We start from the raw sequence: 22,708 nt of genomic DNA on the forward strand, positions 1-22,708 counted from the left end.
CTCTGGTTGGTTGAAGCGCTGTCCTATTGCGTGCAGAGGGAATTTGAAAGACAGCCGTTTATCCCGCCCCTCGGTTTGAGCCGTGTCTATGGTGAGTTTCCAGACCTAACATCTTGATGTAGGTCTGGCTTGCCAGGCTAGGTCAGTAGACTATAAACTGAAGAACTCTTACATGCGCAGTCAAGCAAACTACAGCAGGTTTTTGCATAGTCGAGCAGCTACAGTCTTCCTCTTTCTGTCCAAATATACATGACACGGTGTGTAATTGAATATTTGAAGATGCGTGTTGTCTTTGTCGTTCAGAGCAAGCGCAGTTGTATTCTGACCGTGTACACATGCTCTGATTTTTCAAAAACCCAAACTAGTACGATTTCTGCCAGAATAAAGGACCATTCACATCAACAACAAACTATAAAGATAACTATAATGTAATACTAGTGTCCTCACCAACTAATGATAATGCTCTGTTTATTATAAAAGTGCGCACAGTTATGCCGCCATCTGATTTAAACGCTCAAGCTCTTTAAATTCCAGTGGATTCTGTTTGGCTGTCAACGTTTTTGTTTATCAGATGGAAAAAAATTTATATCTAAAAGTGATTCCAACAATATAATTTATTTGTGTCATCATTGTAACTCTGGTAAGGACTTGCCACATTTTGAACCTTATAGTTTAGTTTACATTACCCACCTTATTTATAATTTAAGCTGATGCTTCCATTTTGTTACTTGAATGTGCGAGGCTTCTGGTGTCATTCACATCCTGTTATTTCAGCTGTACAAAAACAATCCGTTATGCTGATTGATATTTCAAACTGGTATTTATCATATTGTTAATGTAGTATTTAATCATAAACACACTGGTTTGTAGCAAATAGTTTACTGTTTACTTCACTTTGTTATTCTTCTAGTATTTTTCTACAGTGGCTAATGAATCAAGTCTCGCACATTCACAGAAAATATCTTACTTCCGCATTGATTAATAAGGTGGATAATTATCATCCTTGTGTGAGCAGGCCTTAAAGCGTTTGCATTTCATTTCATTTCAATAAAACCTTGAATGTGCATGTAAAAGTTCTTGGTTTGTCTCCTGTGGTGAGTGTGGTTACCCAGCTTTGATTAGCCTTGGCTGGGCTAGTGGGTAGGAGGTCCTGAGCTGGGGCAGGACAGCTAAAGCCAGATATTGGAATTCAATTAAGGCAAATGAGCCAAGACTCTGACCCCTGTTTTCAAGGTAATTGCTTCCTCGAATCTGCCTGAATGCAACTGTCGACGGGGCTCCATCATTTAACAGCTAGCCATTCAGCAGAGCAGCTTGGCAAGAGGTGGGGGAGGCATGGGGGCAGGGCTTGTTGCTTCTGCTCACACATACACACACTTAGCAGTCACATGGTCATCATGATAGTAGATAAATAGATGTAGTCAGGCAGACACTTGCCACAATGTTGCAGGAATTAACACACATCCTTATAGTCTTGGGGAAAAAACAAGCTTTTATTTGTTGGCTAGTGAAGATGGCAGGAGATCAATCTGTGAGCCCTGGTGGAGAGGGGGGAGGGGAAGGGGGGTCATTAAAGATTCACCGTTAATCAGGAGCCAGCAGCGTTTGGCACGGAGAGAGAGGATAAGGAAGATTGTGAAAGGAGAGAGAGACATTGTGAGAGAGAGTGATATCCACAGGGAGGGGCAGAGGCAAATAAGTGGGTTAGCAAGAGGATAGAGACGCCCATGAAAGCTTTAGTCTGCGGTACGACTGACCTGTTAAATTGGTAGTGGTGTACATGTATGTGGCTTTGCTAGTAAGTTACTGCCGTTATGTTGATGCTGTAGAAACAGTATGAGTAACGCGCGCACACACATACACTTGCATGTTACATATATTAGGGCTGCACGATTATTCAAAATAGAGTTGGAAACGAGAAATGGCTTGGTGCGATTATCAAAATGTAAGGGCTGCGATATAATTAAATGGGCGCTGTGTTGAGCATGGCACTGTTCTTTTTGTTCAGTGTTTTTAGTGTGGCTTGGTTCAGGACTAATACACTGTAGTAACCTCCTGTTTTGTTTTGTTTTTCATTTCAATTAGTTGTAGTGATAAAAATACATTTCAAAATTATTATTATTTTAGTCATATTGATATATGATACCAAATTGTGCAGTCTTGCAGACAGGCAAAGCAAACCTAGAGCTTTTATGTTGCATTTTAAATTGCAATCACAATTTTTATCAAAGAAATAGCACTTCATTCAGGTGTGATAAAGCCAAACTGGACCTTCATTTCATAAGTCGATGTGAATGTTAATGCTTTTCATGTTAAACATTAGTGGCTCACTCTGAGGTTTGCTGCTGGTTTGCTCTGTTTTGATACAGAACACCAGATTCACTTTGCATACTGTTTCTGTTCATTTGCATTTCAGATTTCACACTAGCAGCATACATGGCCTCAGTCTGTCTCAAAACATGTCTTTTAACAATAAAGCCGAATGTTTAGCCAGTTATTTGCCACTTTTAAAATATTAGCGGATTACTAATGGGGATCAGGGTGTTTTTCTAGGAAGGTTAAGGGTGTTCAGCTATGTGTTGAGGTTAGAAAAACACACATTTAAATAAAAGCACCCTTTACTGCTAAAATAGTATTGGTCAGAATGGTATGCCTGGGTAGATTTGTGAAGTAGTGATGTGTTATTCATGAGTGAGCGTGTAATGACATGCTCGTCTCTTTTCTCTCATCAGCAGCAGCCTCATGCTGTCTACCCTGCTCTGATGGTCAGTGCTAAAGAAGCTGAGACCCCAACCTTCTTTAGATCCTAACACCTTTGTGTTATTTAGTGTGTTTATGTTCTGCATTGTGCTTCTTTTAGTCAAAGCAATGGCTTTTTACTGCGAGAAAAGTAGTGCTTGCTCGCACATTTTATAAATATATATGATATATTTATGAGTGCTGTTTACATTGAGAATGCAGGACTGCTGAGACATCAATAAAATGTATTTGATACATGTTTTGTTTGCTTAAAAGAAGAACTGAATGCATTAACTAAATGCATTACATTTTGCATGAGAAAAATATTTTTGTATTTAGAGCCTCAATTCTGCATAACTGAAATTACTATTAGTTGTCTATTCACATGTCTAAAATGTATGTACACTACTGTTCAAAAGAGTTTTTTTTTTTTTTTTTTTGTGAGCAAAATACTTCCTTTTACAAAGGCTGATCAAAAAACTAGTAAAAATGCTAGTATTTTGAAACATCATTATAATTTAAAAATAACTTTTAAAAAAATATATATTTTAAAATGTGATGGCAAAGCTGTATTTCCAGTAACTATTTCTCCAGTCTTCAGTGTCACGGGATTTCTAATACGATTTCTTATCACATTTGAAAATTAACAGCATTTATTTTTTATATATTTTTTTTTTTGTAAATGCCTTTTCTGTCAATTTTGATCAGTTTAATGCATTATTTCTGAGCAAAAATAATATTTTGATGCTTTTGAATTGTAGTGTATTTCAGCTTTTTATCTGACAATAAATGTCAGTATTTTTGTTAATACTATATGGACTAAATTAGTTTGATTTACAGCTATTAGTTAAGAACTGATTTGAACTGAATTGGGTTTTTTGCAGTTATTACTTATGTGGGTGTGTCTGTCTTTTGTAGATGTGGGAAGCTCATGTGCAATGTATGTATGTGTCACAGAACCGTTAATAAAGCAAATTTATATTGGTTATAAATTATATAATTATAACACTGTACATTTAAGGGAATTAAGATGAATGAAGAATGACAGCAGTGCAATGAGATCTGTAGCTTTATTTGTATTAGAGAAAGACACAATTTTATTTCAGACATTAAGCAAGGAACAACATGTTTGATTCGGATGATATTAAAATCACACAATGAAACACAAATTTACCTGATGTATTCTCTTGCATAATTACATCTTCCTCTCTCAGCTGTAAACAGCCACTGCTTTGACACCACGTGTTACTTACTATTAACTTAACACAAACAGAGAATGGCATATATCATTGGCTGTTAAGGAGGCGTGGAGGACTGGCATAGCCTATGTGATGATAACCATGGGTCTTTGTGTAAACTCTCAGATATATTATGGGTTGTGAGGTGACTGCAGTGTTTACCAACTTTTCACTAAACTCACTTGACTCTGTGTGTGTGTGTGTGTGTGTGTGTGTGTGGATTAATGTACGTGTACATATTGATTCAGTGAACAAATATATGAAAATCATGCACACTCATTTTCATTTTGCCGTGTGTATGATGGGAGTGTGTATAAATCAAACCTGTTTGAATCTCATGTAATAATAGTTTTGTGCATATCCTGGTTTGCTGCAAACAGATGCATGTTAAGTAGTGTGGTTTTTCAAAGGCAGTGTGTACGTTTAAAAATCAGTAGTATGTGTTGGAGTGAGCTGTTCCCGCTGAGCTCAAGGAGGACATGTCCTTGTGAAGAGTGTCCTGCTTTGATCCAGCCACTAATGGAGGTGTTAGGGTGCCAATGTTCCTCTCTGTGCATCCTGTGAGAGAAGGGCTTAACCAGTCACCTTTATTCAGTGCTTGCTGTCCATAAGCCCTTTCCCTCCGACCCACTTGATGTAAATGTGTGTGTTGACAGCAGCAGCAGCTCCAGGCTCAGCACCTTTCTCATGCTGCCCACGGACCCCCGGTCCAGCTGCCCCCTCACCCCTCGGGGCTGCAGCCCCCAGGCATCCCTCCAGTCACAGGCTCAGGATCAGGTCTGCTGGCGCTGGGGGCTCTGGGCAGCCAGGCACACCTGCCAGTCAAAGATGAGAAGAACCACCATGACCTGGAGCACAGAGGTAACTCGCGCATGCACTGAAGAGAAAACCACAACAAATGTCCTGAAGTAGTACGCTCATGATTTGGTAAGAAAACAAATGTGAATGCTGACTTGATGTTTTTCTTTCTCTGCTTCTTTTATCTCCTTCATCGTTCTCCCTTGGATAAAGAGCGGGAGTCTAGCACGGTGAGTTCTGTCAGTTTCTGAATCTCTTGTCTACTTTTTTTTTTTCACGAATAACTTCAATTGTAATTTGTTCCTCACACAAGTGCAGAAGACTTTACAAAATGAATCATTTTACTTTAGTGGTACTTTTGTGTCCATTTTAAATGTGCATTCAGTTGCTTTTTGCTAGCGTTTGCATTGCTGTTCATGTCCGTTAAGCATCGATGCCACAATTGTGTTAGACACTGCACTGCCATCTATCGAAGCGGATCAGCATAATCATCTTTGAATTTGATGTAAATTACGGTAGCTATATTTACTCAATTGGAATAAATTCATTCCGATTGATGAATCCGAACGAAGTGATTATTTGAACGCTAAATAAAGTCTTATGGGTTTATGTCACAAGGTTTTTTTTTTTTTTTTAAACATGTGCACCCTGCACAAATATACAGTTTCCTGCTGTTTCCACATATTATTCTCCTACATTGCTTTCTTTGTTTTAAAGAGCAGACTTGATATGTATCCATTTCGGGTCCTAATTAGGAGACATTGAGCACATGAACCGTTGTGCCATGCTGCTTATATTAATCAAGCAGTAAAAACTCCTGTTCCTGCACCCAAAACAAGGCCTCTTTGGATGAAAGTCTGAAACAAGGACTGATTGGACATTGTCCTGCTCCACTTCACAGATGATGAGTGGAAGGAAAACTTTAGAAAGATATGATAGTCATTTGTCACTTCATTCATTTAACAACAACAGCAGCTCGTTCCTCGTGTCATTACGCCATTTCTACATCATTGCACATGCGCAGTCCTTTCCAGTTTCGGTTTTCAATCCGATCAACTGTTTACATGTCCTTGATTGGATTATAAAAAGTTTAAACCACCCCTTACAATCCAAATGAGATTTTAACCTGATTTGGCTCATTTGTTCCAAAGGACATGGTTACATGTGACTTTATTCTGACTGTGCTAGATGTCCGATTTCCCGCTGTTTCTGCTGGTCAAGCATGATAATACGTGCAAATTTTAACGCTAATGAGACAAGTTTTCACTCTTCGCAACACCAAACAACAACACTATGCTGCTAGCGTATCTACATAGATGGCAGCCAGTGAAACACCCGCACAATACAAAATTGAAATGCTTTTTATAGAAAACTATTATGAGTACAGTCTTCATTTCATGAGTGTATACCATTCAGATGATTCTTTACAAAAACGTGATTTATTACTTAAATATGTAATATTTGTGTAAAAAAAAAAAAGGCTAGTACATTCTTTAACATTACTCCTTTTGTGTTCCACAAAAATAATGTGGTTTGGAATAAGGATGAAGTATGTCATGGCAGAACTTTTATTTTTCATTGAACTATTCTTTTAAGTCCTGGCGTTTGATAAAGAGGGAAGTCAGTGGTGCGTTAACAGCATGTAGAGAGCCAAGCTGGCAGCATTAGGGCACACTAAGCTTTAAAAAAAAAAAAAAAATAGAGAGAGGGGAGCCTGCTGTATAATCCTGCTTTTAATCCAGGTAAAAAATGCGCAAAAGCACAGGCCAGAGATTAGCAGCGCTATAATTTCATCACAATTAAAAAAGACTTTGACTCTCTATCTTAAAGGATTTGTCCTCACCCACTCTTCATGTCTGCAGCTCCTGGCCCAGATAAACCTTAACTCATTCAACCATATATCATAGCCTCCTCCTTTGTTTCTTCTTGTGCCTCTTTTCTACAGTTTTGTTAACTGCTCTTTCATTCGTTCCTTTGGCTCTTTGTCTCCACAGCTCTGGTTCTGTCCCTCTGTGCATACCTCTTGCTGTGTTTATTTGAGGTTTTCATGTAACCACTTAAATTCTCCCTATCTCCCAAATGCTGGATTGCCCCATTTCACCTCTTAAACTGGATATGCAGAAAGGTTTGACTTGGCAATAGTGTATTGTGTGTGTGTGAATGAGTGCAGTCATGCCTGCAGAAATCAGACTCTGCTACTGATTAGCGCTTAGTGCAGCAGTGGCCATCCTGCTCTCTGCCCGCCAGGACTTCCTGTTGTCACGGGTCATCTGATAGCACCGCTCTGACTTTGCTTATTGAGTCACGTTAAGCCTGTCTTAAAAGGTCAGCCTATTAAACCCGCAGCTGAGATGCACACATACACGCTCAGTTGCTCGCTTTCTCCCTGTCAGGCGGAGAGAGCAGTCTAGGTCTATTTATTACTTTTGGATTAGCAGAAGAAGGGGGAGGGGAGAGAAATGGGCTGCTTAATGCTGACAAAAGCAACACTGAGATTGTTGTAGTGTGTTTGTGAGTGGGGTTTAAGCTCCTGGGATTCCTTTGTGTCGTCTCCAGGAGAGCATGGAGTTCCTTCTGCCTTCGAGATCACTTCCTTTGGCCCAGCCACATCCTCCTTTTCATCTATCTCCCCTTCGCTCTCTGCATGAATAGAGGTTTGTCATTCAGACTGAGAGTGTGGGCTTGGCACTGAGATCATGCCCTGGCAGGGCCACACTCTGGCCCAGAGATGGTGCCCGTCTGCCCAGCTGTGCTCACAGAGGGAGCGCCACTCAACCGCTTCCATTCTCAGTGCATTCTGGGCAATGAAACTCCAGCTGCTTTCCCTTTCTCCTTTCCTGTCCTTTCTGCTTTCATTTTCTTCTTCTTTACTGTATCTGCACACACTTTCTCAGTTTAAGTACCCTCTTATTTTTTTGTGGTGAAAACACAGGTTTGCTGTGCTTATTTCGAGAGCTCCACAATTTGGTCAAAAACTGTGATTTTTTTTATATATCAATATGACTATAATAAGAATAATAATTTATTATTAATATTGTGAGTATTATTAGTTTGTTGTTGTTACCATTTAAAAATGTTACAATAAAAAAATGACTATTGTAAAATTTCACTGTAAAATTAGTATTTAAGAAAACAATAATAATAATTCTATTTTACAGAACAATTGTAAAATTACAATTACTTTTACTTAAAATTATGGTGGTCTATTTCTTAATTTTCAAATATTATACAATTAAGTTTTTTAGTGGAAAACTGAAGGGAGCCCTTAATTCTCTTTTGTTGGCCGATTTAGAAGTCCTTTACAAGTTTAAGTAGATGGTTGACGTGTTGTGTTTTGAAGTGCAGAAACTCAAAGCTTATGCAGAGATGGTTTTCGTAAGGGGCAGCATTTACTGCGAACCGAGCTGCTCTGAGAGACTGAAAACCGCGCTGGTGTTTTGCTGAGACACCAGGTCATGTGCCACGCTCCACTCTGAAACACACTGGGCATATTTTTAATTAAATGGCAGCATTTGCGCTTTGCAGTTTGATAATCACACTAAGCCGTATTGCGTTTTCGTGCAACCCTACAATAAAGATAGTGAGTGGTCTTGGCAGAGGGCCATGCATGGACTCGCTCTCTGCTTCGGCCTCATTTAAGGCCCACTAGTTGTGGTGAAAGGGTGGCTGTTTGCTGTGTTTTAGTTGGGATGGGCATGTGCGGGAGGGTAGGAAAACAAGCTGTCGTCTGGCTTGTTAACTCTCAGGGTGAGGGTCCGTTTATTCTGGTTTAGTGTGTGCGTTTCACCATGTTATTCTCTCTCTCTCCCCATTTCCGTGCTGCAGGGATCAGTTTTTGCTTGACCCTGCTGTCCAGTTTGGCACATTCGTGTTGTGTAATGCTTGGTGCAGGTTGCCCAGGGCTGCTGGGTTAGGCCAGAATGTTTGAAGTGTGGTGTGGTCAGGCGGGTTTAGAGGCCTCACTCTTCAGGGATAGTTTGCTCAGCTGTCCCGCCTGCTTTGCTTCATGGGGCCTGGGCTGGCTTGCTTGGCAGGCCCCACGCTCTCTCCCTTCCTCATTGCCAGGGAGTACGGGGTGATCTAACAGGGCCTGGGGCTTAACCCCCTCGCTTTTCCGTGTTTACCTTGTACGAGGGAGGAATTTACACACATGGCTCGCTCAAAGCCACCAGTGGCCCCATGACGCCTCTGATATTTGTATTTGTGCTGCTGAGTGCCTGGGCCATTCTGAGCATAGCTGACTGTCTACAGCTAATGAGCTGAACCTAAAGTGCCTGTTACATTATACTGAGAAAGAAGTTCTTTACTTGGAGTGTTTGTATATACAGTAGTCAACATTTGAAGTGGATAAAAAAAAAAGTTAATCGAAGTTGTCCTAAGACCAGAATGGGTAGTGTTCAAAATTCATGTATAACTTTGAAAGGTTTTGATCAATTTGAGTTTCTCAAGATGACACCTTTAAAGGAACACGCCGACATTTTGGGACTTTAGCTTATTCACCGTATCCCCCAGAGTTAGATAAGGCCATACAAACCCTTTTCATCTCCGTTCGTGCCGTAACTCTGTCTGACGCCCCCACCTCTAGCCTAGCTTAGCACAAAGACTGGAGGTAAACGGCTCCAGCTAGCACACTGCTCCCAATAAGTGACAAATAACGCCAACATTTTCCTATTTACAGGTGCTGCGAGCAAATCACTCCGCAGAAGTAGCACTGCTTCACCTAAGAATATAGTTCCCAATATGTATACGGTTAGAAGATGGCTGTGTCTCATGTGACCTTGTTATTTGTACATGTTGCGACTATACAAATCACATGTAAATAGGAAAATGTTGGCGTTATTTTGTCACTTATTGGGAGCAGTGTGCTAGCTGGAGCCATTTATCTCCAGTCTTTGTGCTAAGCTAGGCTAGCGGTGGGTGCGTCAGACAGAGTTACGGCACGCACGGAGATGAAAAGGGTTTGTATGGACTTATCTAACTCTGGGGGATACGGTGAATAAGCTAAAGTCCCAAAAAGTCGGCGTGTTCCTTTAAGGGAGGATCCGGAAATATTGATTATGCGCTAGTGGGAAATGTACATATTCTTTAAATGTAATGCTATTTCAAGGGAACATTTAAGAGTTTTTGTCAGCAAGTGCACAAGGATAAGCTGTTATTTGTGATTTGTTCAACTTCTGATCAAATTGTTTTTCTTTCTGTCTCAATAGAATAATTCAGTATCACCGTCAGACAGTCTGAGAGCCAGTGAGAAACACAGAGGCTCGTCTGAATACAGTTTGGAATCAAAGAAACGCAGAGTGGAGGAGAAGGACAACATGAGCCGATATGTAAGTGTTTGTCTTTTACAGTCCCAGTTGTACAGTATAAAAAATAAATATTCCTTTTGATACAGATTACATTCAGCAGTGTTAAATTAGTGTTTTAAAGATTCATTTTACCTGATTGCAAATGTAATCTACAATCTGTAATCTACCAATAAATTATGTCTGATGAACAATGATACTAATATATTGTGCACCCCAATTCAGTTTCTTACAAAAACCTATAATACTGTTAAAAAGTTTGTTGTCAGTAAGATTTTTTTCATGAAAGAAATGAACACTTCAGCAAGGATGTATTCAATTGATCAAAAGTGACAGTAAAGACATTTACATTTACATTTTTTTATTCAATTATATGCTGTTCTTTTGAACTTTCTATCAATCAAAAAGTCCAGAAAATATGCATCACAATTTCCACAACAATATTAAGCAGAACAACTGTTTCCAACATTGACAATATTAATACGTTTCTTGAACACCAATTAGATCTTAGATTAGCATATTAGAAAGATTTCTGAACTGAAGATTGGAGTAATGACAGCTGAAAATTCAGCTTTGCTGGAATAAATGACATTTTAAAATGGTTATTTTAATTTATAATAATATTTCAGAATTTGAGTTTTTACTGTATTTTGGTCAAATAAATGAAGACTTGAAGAGCATAAGAAACTTCTTTCAAAAACATATAAAATATTTCACCAACTCCAAACTTTTAAACTGTAGTGTACGTTTTATTTTATAAATTTCTGCTATACATTTATTATTGAACCTCACAAAATTCTTAACTGTCTTAAATGTATCTGCTGTTTATACACTACAGGACAGTGATGGCGACAAAAGTGATGATCTAGTCGTGGATGTGTCTAACGAGGTAAAAGCTAACAGCCTTTCCCTTTTTTGTTTGGAGAACATCATCTCTTTCGTATGTGACTGACTCTTCTCTTTCCCACTGTAGGATCCAGCCACTCCAAGGGTCAGCCCGTCTCACTCTCCTCCTGAGAATGGACTCGATAAGGCCAGAGCACTGAAGAAAGATGCCCCCAACAGCCCGGCTTCTGTGGCCTCCTCTGGGAGCACCCCCTCTTCTAAAGTGAAGGACCACCCACATGTAAGTGTTAGGGACTAGAGGATGGGTGTTTGTGCTGTCAAGTCTCTGCACATTTGCAAACCCTCTTCCTCTCAGCAGTTTTATAGCTGCAGCATAAATGTCAGTTTGAAGCGTAACATGAATACATCAGCTACTGTCAGACAAACAGTGGCTTAGCTGCTAGTCTTGGCTAATATCTCAATGCGCTTAGCTAGCCTCAGAGGGGAAGAGGAGAAAAGAGAGTAGAGAGAGTGATTAAAGATGAGTGAGAGGATGAGGTCTCGGGGAAGGGTTCGGTCTGAAGTTTAGCTTTATCCTCCTCAGCAATAATGAGCTGTCAGTGTTTGACTGGATTAGTGCGTGAGAGCTCTCTGGATTTGAGAATTTGTGGTATGTAGCTTTAGCTTCGATAATTCCATCTCTGTTCCTTCATCTTGCAGAACGACAAGTCCTCCACCCCAGGTTTAAAGTCCAACACCCCAACCCCACGCAATGACGCTCCCACCCCAGGAACCAGCAACACCCCTGGGCTCAGGCCCATACCCGGAAAACCACCTGGTATGGAAGCGCTGGGTAAGTAGTATATGCACACGTTATAAAGCTATCCTTTCATCAAGCATTCCCATTCGTCTAAACCTAAAGATTGTGACCATATTTTTAATCATGGGACAATTTTTTGAGCCAATAGAGCTAATCTATGCTAACCAGCCAAACTTGTAAGTGTAAGAGTGTATTTATGGCTTTTCTACTTTGGCTTTTCTTCTCTCCATATATTCCCATCAGCACCTGCCCTACGTACGCCATTATCAATTGCGGCGCCGTATGGGGCTCCATTTGCCATGATGGGACACCACCCAGAGATGAATGGCTCATTGACCAGTCCAGGTGTTTACCCTGGCCTTCACATCTCGCCTCAGATGAGCGCCGCAGCCGCTGCTGCCTATGGACGCTCACCGATGGTTAGACTCCCATGTCATTATTTTCTGACTACATAAACCTTTTTAAATGGTCGCAGAAGTTTTTAGTCCTTTCTCAGTTATTTTTTTCTCCAACTCCAGTTCTTCTGATCATCTAGGAGTTCTCCAGTCCTTTGGACCCACCTCCCTGTATGTTTTGGATGTCTCCCTAATCAACATACTAGGAAGCTGATATGTTGAATTAGGTGTTTTAATTAGTGAGACATCTAAAACATTCTTGTAGGTGGGTCCCCAGGTTCTAGAGTCTAACTTAGCATGTATACCCTGTTAGGATAGCATTCTGGGTAAATATTGCCTTTTGCGTTTGTAATGATTTGTTCTGCATCTCTGTTTGCGCTGATGGCATGGGAAGTAAAACAGTTGTCTGGGGGTCTCTAATAAAGGCTTGAGGGGAGAGAGAAAGTGCAAACAAGAGCTCAACTAGAATATTAAAATTGTATTACAAAAGAGCTGATGCAGGAGAAATTAGACTGTCAAATCAGTTTCAGTTTGTTTTGTGGCTTATGTATTTTTTACATTTTACTTTTTTTATGCTAAGATGTCTGTGTTGCAGGCGGGCTTTGATCCTCATCCGCACATGCGTCCTCCCGGTCTGCCAGCAAGTCTGACCTCTATACCTGGAGGGAAACCGTAAGTGCTATTATTGAGCCATCTATAACCATGCATAACACACTACTGTTAGGAAGTTTGAGGTCAGTTTTTTTTTAGAAACTAATACATTTATTCAGCAAGGATGCATTAAATTGCTTGTGACATTTCTAATGTTAGAAAATATTTAAATAAAAAAATAAATTCTGTTCTTTTGAACTTTTTTATTCATCAAAGAATCCTGAATAAAGTTAGCCTGGAAATCCAGATCCAAATCCGAAAGATTAAGGGTCTGGCATTGAGGAATGAAAATCGACCCATTTTGAGGGGCGGTACCAAGCATGCATTTGAAAATCTCACTGCACGCAATTGGATAACACTACGACCAATCACTGTCGTGATTTCTCTGTCACTAGCGCTGTGGCGCTGTCGTCATCTGTTTAGCTCGCCTCTTGCCCGCCTATTTCAGATACACCGATGTGATTGGTGCAGCTCGGCTACAAGGGCATAGTTAAGGAGCATCATTACTCAATGCCAGGGTAACTCGCTGAGCAACTTAAATTGTGCTCTCGTGAGAACTCTGGATTTCCAGGGTAGAATAAAGTATCAGTTTCCACAAAAATATTAAGCAGCACAACTGTTTTTAGCATTAATAACAAGACTTGTTTCTTGAACACCAGATCTGCATATTAGAATGATTTCTGAAAGATATATTAAAGTTTTTTTTTTGTTACATTGTTATAATATTTCACAATATTAATCTTTTACAGTATTTTTAATCAAATGAATGCAGCCTGGCAGAGTTTAACAGACTTTTAAAAACATTAAAAATCGTACAATTTTTTTTGCATTAGTGTAAGAGAATTTCTTAATTTTTGATCATTCTTATTATTTTATCTCATTCTTTCATGTCCTGGTAAATAGGGCCTACTCCTTCCACGTTAGTGCGGATGGCCAGATGCAACCAGTACCTTTTCCTCCAGACGCTCTTATTGGACCAGGCATTCCCCGTCACGCCCGCCAGATCAACACACTCAGCCATGGTGAGGTGGTGTGTGCCGTAACTATCAGCAATCCCACGCGGCACGTCTACACTGGCGGCAAGGGCTGCGTGAAGATCTGGGACATCAGTCAGCCTGGCAGCAAGAGTCCCGTCTCGCAACTCGACTGTCTGGTAAAAAAAATTATGTCTAATCAGTCCACACAAATTACCAGGCTTATTTTTGAATGATCCCTTTTGAAGTACAAATCCACTCTTTATTTTATTTTTTTACAATCATTATCCTCCCTTTAATTCCCCTGCCAAATATAGAACCAAATCTATAAGGCTATGTGTAGTTATTTTAAGGCAAAATACCATGATGGTTCTCCGTTATCCCCCTCAGTCAGAGTAACTTGCTTTTTGTGTGTGTGTGCATCTCCCTGCGCTTACTCCATAGTGCAGAAAGCTGTGTATTTGATGAGCTGTTTGGCCATTATAAAGTGATTTAATTTGTCTGAAAGCCTGGAGTTATTGATCTCCCTCAGGAACAGATCTAGAATTCTCCTGCTAATTTGAAAATGTGCTTCATCCTGGTGCTGCAACTAAAAACCCTTAAAAGCTTTTCCCTACCCACTTACCATTCTGGGCCCTCTTATCGGCCGCCACTTCTCCTCTATTAACCTTCATAAACACAGGTTAGACAAGATTTAGTGAGCCAGAGCAAATAACAGGGAGCTGAACGACTGCTTTTTAGCTCTGCCATTTTGATTGATTGACCTCTTCAGCCTGATTATTGAGGGGCTAGAGAGTGATATTTGTACATATTCTTGTGAAATACAAAAAAGAAATAGACATTTTTGAAATGCAAACTCAACATGAGTTGCCCTCTTCTCTTTCTCTCTCTTCAGAACAGGGATAACTACATCCGTTCCTGTAAGCTACTTCCGGATGGCCGTACTCTGATTGTTGGAGGAGAAGCCAGCACTCTTACCATATGGGATTTAGCCTCTCAGACTCCCCGTATCAAAGCCGAGCTCACCTCTTCTGCCCCAGCCTGCTATGCGCTGGCGATCAGCCCCGACGCCAAGGTCTGCTTCTCCTGCTGTAGTGATGGAAATATTGCTGTCTGGGACCTTCATAACCAAACCCTTGTCAGGTAGGAAGCACACCAGGGGATGCCACATTAAATGGTGTCTCTTTGTGGATAGAGATGTGTACACTGTACTGATGCATTTAAAGACAATGCGTATGTCTTTGTATGTAGGCAGTTCCAGGGCCACACAGATGGGGCAAGTTGTATAGACATTTCCCATGATGGCACCAAACTGTGGACAGGTGGACTGGACAACACAGTACGATCCTGGGACCTGAGAGAGGGACGACAGCTCCAACAGCATGACTTCACTTCACAGGTAAAATTCACACACACTCACATGAATACGTTGCCCTGTGATACATGAGCACATGTAATGTCAAATGTTACCCAATTTCTTTTGTGTAATAAATAGAGAAGAATAACTAGGCAAGTATTCAAATGTTGTAGGTTTGAACCCTAGAAGAACTGATTCATGTTGTGTGCTAATTGTATACAATAATATAAAGGTGATATTTCTGTGGCAATGTATTCTCCCCCCCCCCATTATTGACTGACTTGTCTGAATGCTAAATGCTCTGTCTGATGCAGATTTTCTCTTTGGGCTACTGTCCGACGGGCGAGTGGCTGGCTGTGGGAATGGAGAGTAGTAATGTGGAGGTGCTTCATCATACCAAGCCTGACAAGTACCAGCTGCATCTGCACGAGAGCTGTGTCCTCTCCCTCAAATTTGCCTACTGTGGTAAGACACTGTTACTTTACTTTACTTTATATGTATATGTAGTGCAGAAGTCTTGTACCTGCATGTAAATTTGGGGGGTGGGGGGGGGGAGGAGGACAAGGACATTAGACCTACTGTAAAGTATGTCTGAGACCTGACATGGGAAAACAATGTAGTTTAGCATTCAGTGGTGTTTTTTCCATTTTAGTGGGGCCAGGTTGCACTTTGTACCACCCCCCCCCCCACCCCCCCTCTCTCTCTCTCTCTCTCTCTCTCTCTCTCTCTCTCTCTCTTTCTCTTTCTCTTTCTTTCTTTCTTAATGGCCCACCACTCTACTTCCAAATAAGTCGAGCTGTAGTGAATCAAGTCATTTAGATCAACCTTGACTCTGTACCCATTAGTCCATGTGTATTTGTTCCATTTCCTAAAGGTAAATGGTTTGTGAGCACTGGGAAGGACAATCTCTTGAATGCCTGGAGGACTCCCTATGGTGCCAGCATTTTCCAGGTATGTCAGTCAATACCTCATTCCCTCCCCCTTGCTACAGAGGTGATCCAAATGTCCATACTACATTGGAAATGAATGTTTGTTTGTGTGAGTTGTAGTGTGAGTTTGATTGATTCTCTCTTCAGGCTTTCATTGGGACTTTAATCCCTGTCGTAATAGTTATTGAGTGATGGCTTTTATTTTTGCTGTGGAATTGTTGCTGTACAGAAAATGCTTACTCAGAACGACCTTGTCAAATAATGCACATCAAAATCAATCAGTATGTAAAAACTGAAATCAAATCAAATATACATTTTAGGTGGAAAAATGAAAACCAGTATACAGTGCGTACAGATAATTATTTATATTTGAAAGCCAATAACCGCTATATTGTCTGATAAATCTAAATCAAAATTTTGAAATCATTTTTTTAAAAGCCTCATTACAAAATCAAGTCTCACCATTAAAAGTCATGTCCCAAGCACTTTAACATAAATCAAACATATACATACAGTAGCCTATAGTGAACCAGTGTAAGATTCCTTAACTTTTACAATTAATTTTACACTCAGATGGGCAAATTTATGTTTCCCCCCCAAAAAAACCCTTACAAAGAAATAAAATAATGCCTAAAAAATGCAAACAAGTCATTGGACAATGTATACAAATTATTTAACCATATTATGCATTAACATAATATTATTATTATTATTATTATTATTAATTAATTAATATTTGTTTGTAAAAAAAAACAAAACATCTTAAGTTAATATTACTGTTTTAAATAACAGCATTGGTGTTTGAGCTGCGAATGAATACCAGTAAAAAAAAGTGCTTTGTTTGTGGGTTAATTAACTGAACCAAATCTATATGTGATTAATCAGATATTTATGCAAGATAAAAATTTGTTCAAGATCACTTGTGCATTCACGTCATTTTGTGAAGATACAAGTTGTAATCACGTGATAGTCAGAATGTGTGAAGGGGCGGTAACACTGCACTTTTTGTTCCATTGACTTCCATTCAAACGCATCGTCAAACCGGAAATGCAAGCTCATGCAAAAAAGTTTTGCATTTCGCTGCGTTTCAAGTAGAACTGCGAATTTGCATCACGTGAAGACGTATGACCAGTAGAAGATCGATGCGTCCCGAAATGACCTCTTGGCTGAATTAAAAGAACAATATTTTTTGCAGTGAAGTCGAGTAGATTGCATTTTGTATTTTTTACATTTTGAGTGTATTATTATTTGTTATGTTGAATTCATGTTTATAAAAAAGACGCTGCAGTCATATCACGACTGTTGCAGGGTCCAAAGAAATTTCGCGTTCTCAAAGTCTAAGTGTGACCGCGGCATTACTAATGTTGTGGATGCACTCTTCCCATAACGCGCTATATATAACACACACACACACGTCTGGTTTACTATCTTTGTGGGGACTCTCCATAGACTTAATGCTTTTTATACTGTACAAACTGTATATTCTATCTCCTTACACTAACTCTACCCCTAAACCTACCCATCACACACAACTTTCTGCATTTTTACATTTCCCCAAAAAACTCATTCTGTTTGATTTATAAGCTTGTTTACCCATGGGGACCTCATTTTTGGTCCCCACTGTGACACGAGTCCCCATGAGTCTGTGTGCATTGAGGTTGAAGTCCCCACCGGGATAGAAAAACATGATCACACTCACACTCACACACAAAACATAATATTTAATATTACAACTTACAATGCACAAGCTAACTTTGCTAGTCATGAAGGTGTGGATGAGCACTTCCCATAACAGTGTGCTAAAGCCCGGGTGAACAGACTTCAAAACTTTCTTTTACAGTACTTTTATGTAGCCTACTATTGGTTGTTACACTTAACTGTATTTTCCTTTTCAAAGTGATTCCAATAATATTTCAAGCAATTCAAAACCATCATGGCAAACAGTGCGCATCTTAAGTGTCTCAGCTGAAGGAATTAATTCATTATCTATAGGCTTTAATATAGCAGCCGAATTGACATATTGGGTCGATAACATAAAAAATATATTTTACATATATTCAATACCTATATGGTGGCTGATATATCGTACATTCCTAGAAAAATGTATACAATGTAGGCCTTGGCAGCTAACTGAAGTTTATGTTGAAGTACTAAAATGACTTAAACTGAAGTAAAAAATAAATGAATGCCACTGTAAATAGAAATAAAAAACAACTAATAGAAATGGCAAAAGCACATATAAAATGCCAAAAAACTTAGACAAAATATAAAAATTAAAGCTAATTCAAAATATTAATATAATATTAAAGTGTTTTAAGGCTCCCTGCTCCAGGCAAAAATCACGCAACTCCGCACCGCTAACATATGTTGCCACTTGTCTATTAAACTTGAAACTATTAATAACACACCTATTTGCCTCTTAGAGTGGTGTAATTTCTTCAGTTAATATTTAGAAGGGAGTGATGTTGACACTTCTCTGTGGTTTATGATGTCACTGAGTCTCTGTTTGATTATGTCAGGCTAATGGTTTTTCTGCTGTCCTCCCTCCACAGTCCAAGGAGTCTTCCTCTGTCCTGAGCTGTGACATCTCGGCTGATGATAAGTACATCGTGACGGGATCTGGAGACAAGAAGGCCACCGTGTATGAAGTGATCTACTAAATTCACTGGTTCACCACATGTAAAGACCTATGGATGGAGCTTTGGGCCTGAGTTTGAACAGATTCAAGGGATCACTCCTCCACTTTTTCCTCCTTTTATAGTTGGAACCCAGGTTAGGAATTGGTTGGTCCACTGGGATCGGATTCCCAGATGTTTTAATTTTTAACACACCTGGATTGTTACAGAAGTGGAGCGGCCCTTTACAGATCCAAGCAGAAACGTGTTAAACTGTCCCAAGGACTCCCTGACGGCACTAATGTAGTAAATATTGTCTTGCCTTTGCTTTCGGTCTGCTCATGGGATTATGTGTGCCTATTCCTTCCTTAGTATTTTTTTTCCCTCGCCTACCTTCCTTCAAACAAAAAGTGAACAATCTGTGATGTAATATGAAGCAGTGCTTCAAATTTAGCCTCCTGCTCCCTGGACAATTTGTTAAAAAGTGTATATATGGAGTAATAAAGACGTTTTATAAATATATATAATTATATATATTTCCATGTCCTGATATACTTGTGATGGGTTTCTTTGTCCTCATGTCCTTAATGCTTGATGAATGTAGATTAGGACACTTTTTAATTTGTAAGCACACTCTGGGCTGGCCATTTGCTAAAAGGCTCACTTGGAAAATCCCTTCCAGAATAATCTTAGTATTTTTTTTGTTGTTGTTGCTTTTTGAGCCTGTGCGCTGTTCGTGGAAACTGGATCAGACTGGAATCCTGTGGAAGTTGGAATATGACGGAAACAGCCCAGAGGAGAGGGAAGAGTCGTTTGTAAATTGAAAGCGATATTAAACTTGGAGAATGACTAACTTGTACTACTTTTGTGCCCTTTGCATTGTGTGGCATCTTGTTGGAAAGAGGAAATCAGATGATGAAGTGTGATTGTAACATGCTGACTCGGAATGGATTGCACGCTGTGATGAGTAACTTGCCAACTGATCTCATAAGCGGCCCCACTATAGTTCACTGTTGTTGAAACGGGATATGACTCACTCCAGTGATTGACAGCTTACTTCTGCTGTAGAGCCCCACCCTAATGAGCCTGCAGCCCTGTTTTCGCTCAGATTGATGTAAACCTTCTTTGTGAGTGATCAGAGTCATTTGGGGATTTTCTTCTGTACCAGTTGAGCCAGTTTTCTAATGAATAAATTCATTGCCTGCACTTGACTTTGGTGGAAGCTTCAGTGTGAAAGTGCGTGCGCACGAGAGAGAAGAGAGCAGCTCTTTTAAACCTTTTTGTGTAAATGTGGACTGTTTTAACTGTTGGAACTGGAGTCCGCTTCATGGGGCCGCAGCAGAACCGGTCGCTGCGAACTCCGGTTTTTGTACAATTACAAACCCTGAACCCGCCTGCCTTTCACAACCTCTCAACTTCACACCAAAGTATGTAGCAAACTGTGTCAGCACTGATCATGTACAGTTGTGAATAATTCAATAAACTTTTTTTTTGTAAAATGTGTTATTAATGCTGGTTTATTATAAGTGCCATTGTCTGATATGAATCACAGGCTAACTCCATATGTCTAAAGTATGGAGATTAATGACAGAGGCCAGCAGCACTGGATATGCCATCTAGTTGTTCCCACATGGTGTCAAGCTGATGGAAGAGTTGAGACGTGTGTGTGTGTGTGTGTGTAAAAGAGACATAGTTTCTGCTGTCTCAGCTATCTGTTGTAACCACAGGCCCAGCTGACTCAAATATGCCCTGCGGTCCCCAGACCACAGCTGGTGACATACACAACACACCTTTTTGATTACTTCACCTCGTGGATTATCGGCCAGGAAGTGTGTTCGTGTCAATTGATTTATTCTGGTGGTTTGAACTGGTTTTATTAAGGGTGTGATTTCAGCATACAGTATGTCTGTCTCACCTGCTCCTGCACTCTGATACGCTTCCTCTGCCCGTGAGCTTAGCTATTAATGTTTGCCCATGGTAACTCTAGTAAATGTGTCATGTTATTGTTTTGCTTATGCCTATTGCCAACTGGTAGACTAACCAAAATTAGGCTGAATATATATTAAAATAACTTGCAAGTATAAAAGATTGTTGTAATTCTGTGGACATGTGTGGCGCTTTCTATGGTCACAGAATTCACGTGGATCTATGTGGTGATCAGTGCATGTGATTGTGGTGATGCTCATTTGGGTAATGCGAGTTTAACTCCTTTTAATTGCATTCCACCTCTGTTGATCCTCTCTTAATGTCGATAACGATAACTACATTAGCATCCACACCAGCGTACAATAACATTGTTTATAAGTGCATGCTGCAGTTATGTCGTCTGCTGCTTTAAATCTGGATTCTTATTATTTTTTTCTTTTCTTTTATTCTAAAAGTGATTCCAATGATATCATTCCCATGTGTCGTTATCGTTATAACTGTGGTGTGCACAAAATTGTCATATAATTTTAAGATTTTTGAAACGCTATAGTTTTTGTCCTTGATGTGAACCGGCCTTTACTGTCCCACCATCAAAAGAGAAAAATAAACTTTAAAGAGTAGCATAGGTTGGCACAAGTCGTCTATTTGATGCCACTTCTGATTATTCACAGGTGTCAGAGAAGTGTTAAGGCCCCCGTTATGCTTTCCTTACACCTTGTGTTCTCTCACAGGCAGCTTTTGAACTTGTATGGGCTCTCTTGTCTGAATAAACCATGCTGGATGATGAACTTGGTCTTGCTGTTGGCAGAGGAGTGTCAGCAGCAGATTTCGTGATTCAGCTCTGGACTGATGCACCAGCCTGTTAAATGAGCCGCCGGCTTTGTGCGTTATGGCAGTAAATCAAATGAGAGTTATTGATTTGCACTAATCTCTGCAGATTTCTGTTGTCTTCCTCAGACGATGACGGACTGACCTGCTCTATTTCCCTGCTCGGAGAGTCGGGCGTCTGCATTATCCACACGGTCCAAAAGCCCTTTTAGAATTTCCAAAACCCAGAGCTAATTCAGTTCCCGTGAATGCTGTTTAAACTTGACTGACGGAGCGCCTTTTAGCATTTGTGAAGCCAGTTCTTTTCTTCTCTCTCTTGGTTGCTTGTTCGGTTTCCTCCTTGGGTCTCTCTAAACCGTACTTTTCTTAGCTGGCAGCCCTGAGTTTGATGTTCTCATCAGAAAGAGTGCTTCAGAGGATGAAGGAGAGGGAGAGATGCACTCCAAATCCCAACATACTGATTTTCCTGCAGGCTCTCGCTCTCGCTCGCTCTCATCTCTTTCATTTATTTTGCTCTGATGTGAAAAAGCTGTACATAGACAAGGTGTGTTTTTATTTTCTCTTATTCTTTTTGTTTCTTCCTAGGTTCACTCTTAATAAGGGAGCAGCTGAATAGGTGGAGATTGAAGGGTTGTCCTGTTGAGTGGCACTGCTGAAGAGGAAGAGAGAGAGAGAGAGAAAAAAGAGGCTCTGTTGAGAGAGAGAGAGATAGAGAAGGACTTCTCTATGAGAACGATCAGCGATTTGATACAATCCTCCACTCTTTTCTCTCCTCTGAAGAGCTTTCATCAGGCCTGCACACAAGTGCCCTCTCCACTCAGGCCTCAAATTAGTCCAGGCTTACTGAGCCAGATGAAACGGTAACCTCGCTCATCCTCCGCTGCAGTCTCTCTCTCTCTCTCTCTCTCCTGCGTGACGAGCGTGCTCAGGAATCTTTCCTGCGGCTCTTCAGGAGACTCCTACTGAACTGGAGAACTGTGTGTGAGAAGATTAGTTTCATCCGTCTGATTAGACACTGAGAGGGCAGTTTAGTGTGTATGTGACGTTCACGTATGTGAGTTTCTTGCTGACATCTGCAGTTGGAGGCTGAAGTAGTTAAACATGGCAATCTCACCACATCTCTTTTCAGTTCAGTGTTACGTTTGTTCAGTCTGAGACATTATATTAGAAACAGACCACTTCATTAAGATTCATGAAGTCTTTGTTCACCAAGGCTGCATTTATATGGTCAAACACACAGTAAAAACGATCAAAGTGGGAAATAAAATGTGATTACTTTTCACATCACAATTTTGTTTCTACCCATTTCA

At 40.1% G+C, this 22,708-nt stretch overlaps 1 protein-coding gene across 19 annotated transcripts in view; it reads left to right on the forward strand.

Moving 5' to 3' along the window:
- tle3b (TLE family member 3, transcriptional corepressor b) overlaps positions 1-20,143 on the forward strand; it is a 36,061-nt gene extending 15,918 nt beyond the window's left edge. For 3 of the 19 annotated variants that reach the window (XM_082162244.1, XM_082162260.1, XM_082162255.1), the window contains exons 8-22: positions 2,733-2,765; positions 4,634-4,838; positions 4,989-5,005; positions 9,983-10,102; positions 10,917-10,967; positions 11,052-11,204; positions 11,624-11,756; positions 11,967-12,142; positions 12,699-12,790; positions 13,673-13,922; positions 14,639-14,886; positions 14,995-15,142; positions 15,415-15,565; positions 15,975-16,051; positions 18,582-20,143. In XM_082162244.1, the coding sequence (XP_082018370.1) occupies positions 2,733-2,765; positions 4,634-4,838; positions 4,989-5,005; positions 9,983-10,102; positions 10,917-10,967; positions 11,052-11,204; positions 11,624-11,756; positions 11,967-12,142; positions 12,699-12,790; positions 13,673-13,922; positions 14,639-14,886; positions 14,995-15,142; positions 15,415-15,565; positions 15,975-16,051; positions 18,582-18,689 (1,962 nt within the window). In that variant the 3' untranslated portion in view covers positions 18,690-20,143. Of the gene's footprint in view, positions 1-141; positions 2,766-4,633; positions 4,839-4,988; positions 5,006-9,982; positions 10,103-10,916; positions 10,968-11,051; positions 11,205-11,623; positions 11,757-11,966; positions 12,143-12,698; positions 12,791-13,672; positions 13,923-14,638; positions 14,887-14,994; positions 15,143-15,414; positions 15,566-15,974; positions 16,052-18,581 lie in introns of all 19 variants that reach the window. The other 16 variants (XM_082162256.1, XM_082162262.1, XM_082162257.1 and 13 more) reach the window with 9 other exon arrangements.
- The last annotated feature ends 2,565 nt before the right edge of the window (positions 20,144-22,708 follow it).

Source organism: Leuciscus leuciscus (genome assembly GCF_965113295.1).
Source record: "Leuciscus leuciscus genome assembly, chromosome: 2".
NCBI lineage: Eukaryota > Metazoa > Chordata > Actinopteri > Cypriniformes > Leuciscidae > Leuciscus > Leuciscus leuciscus.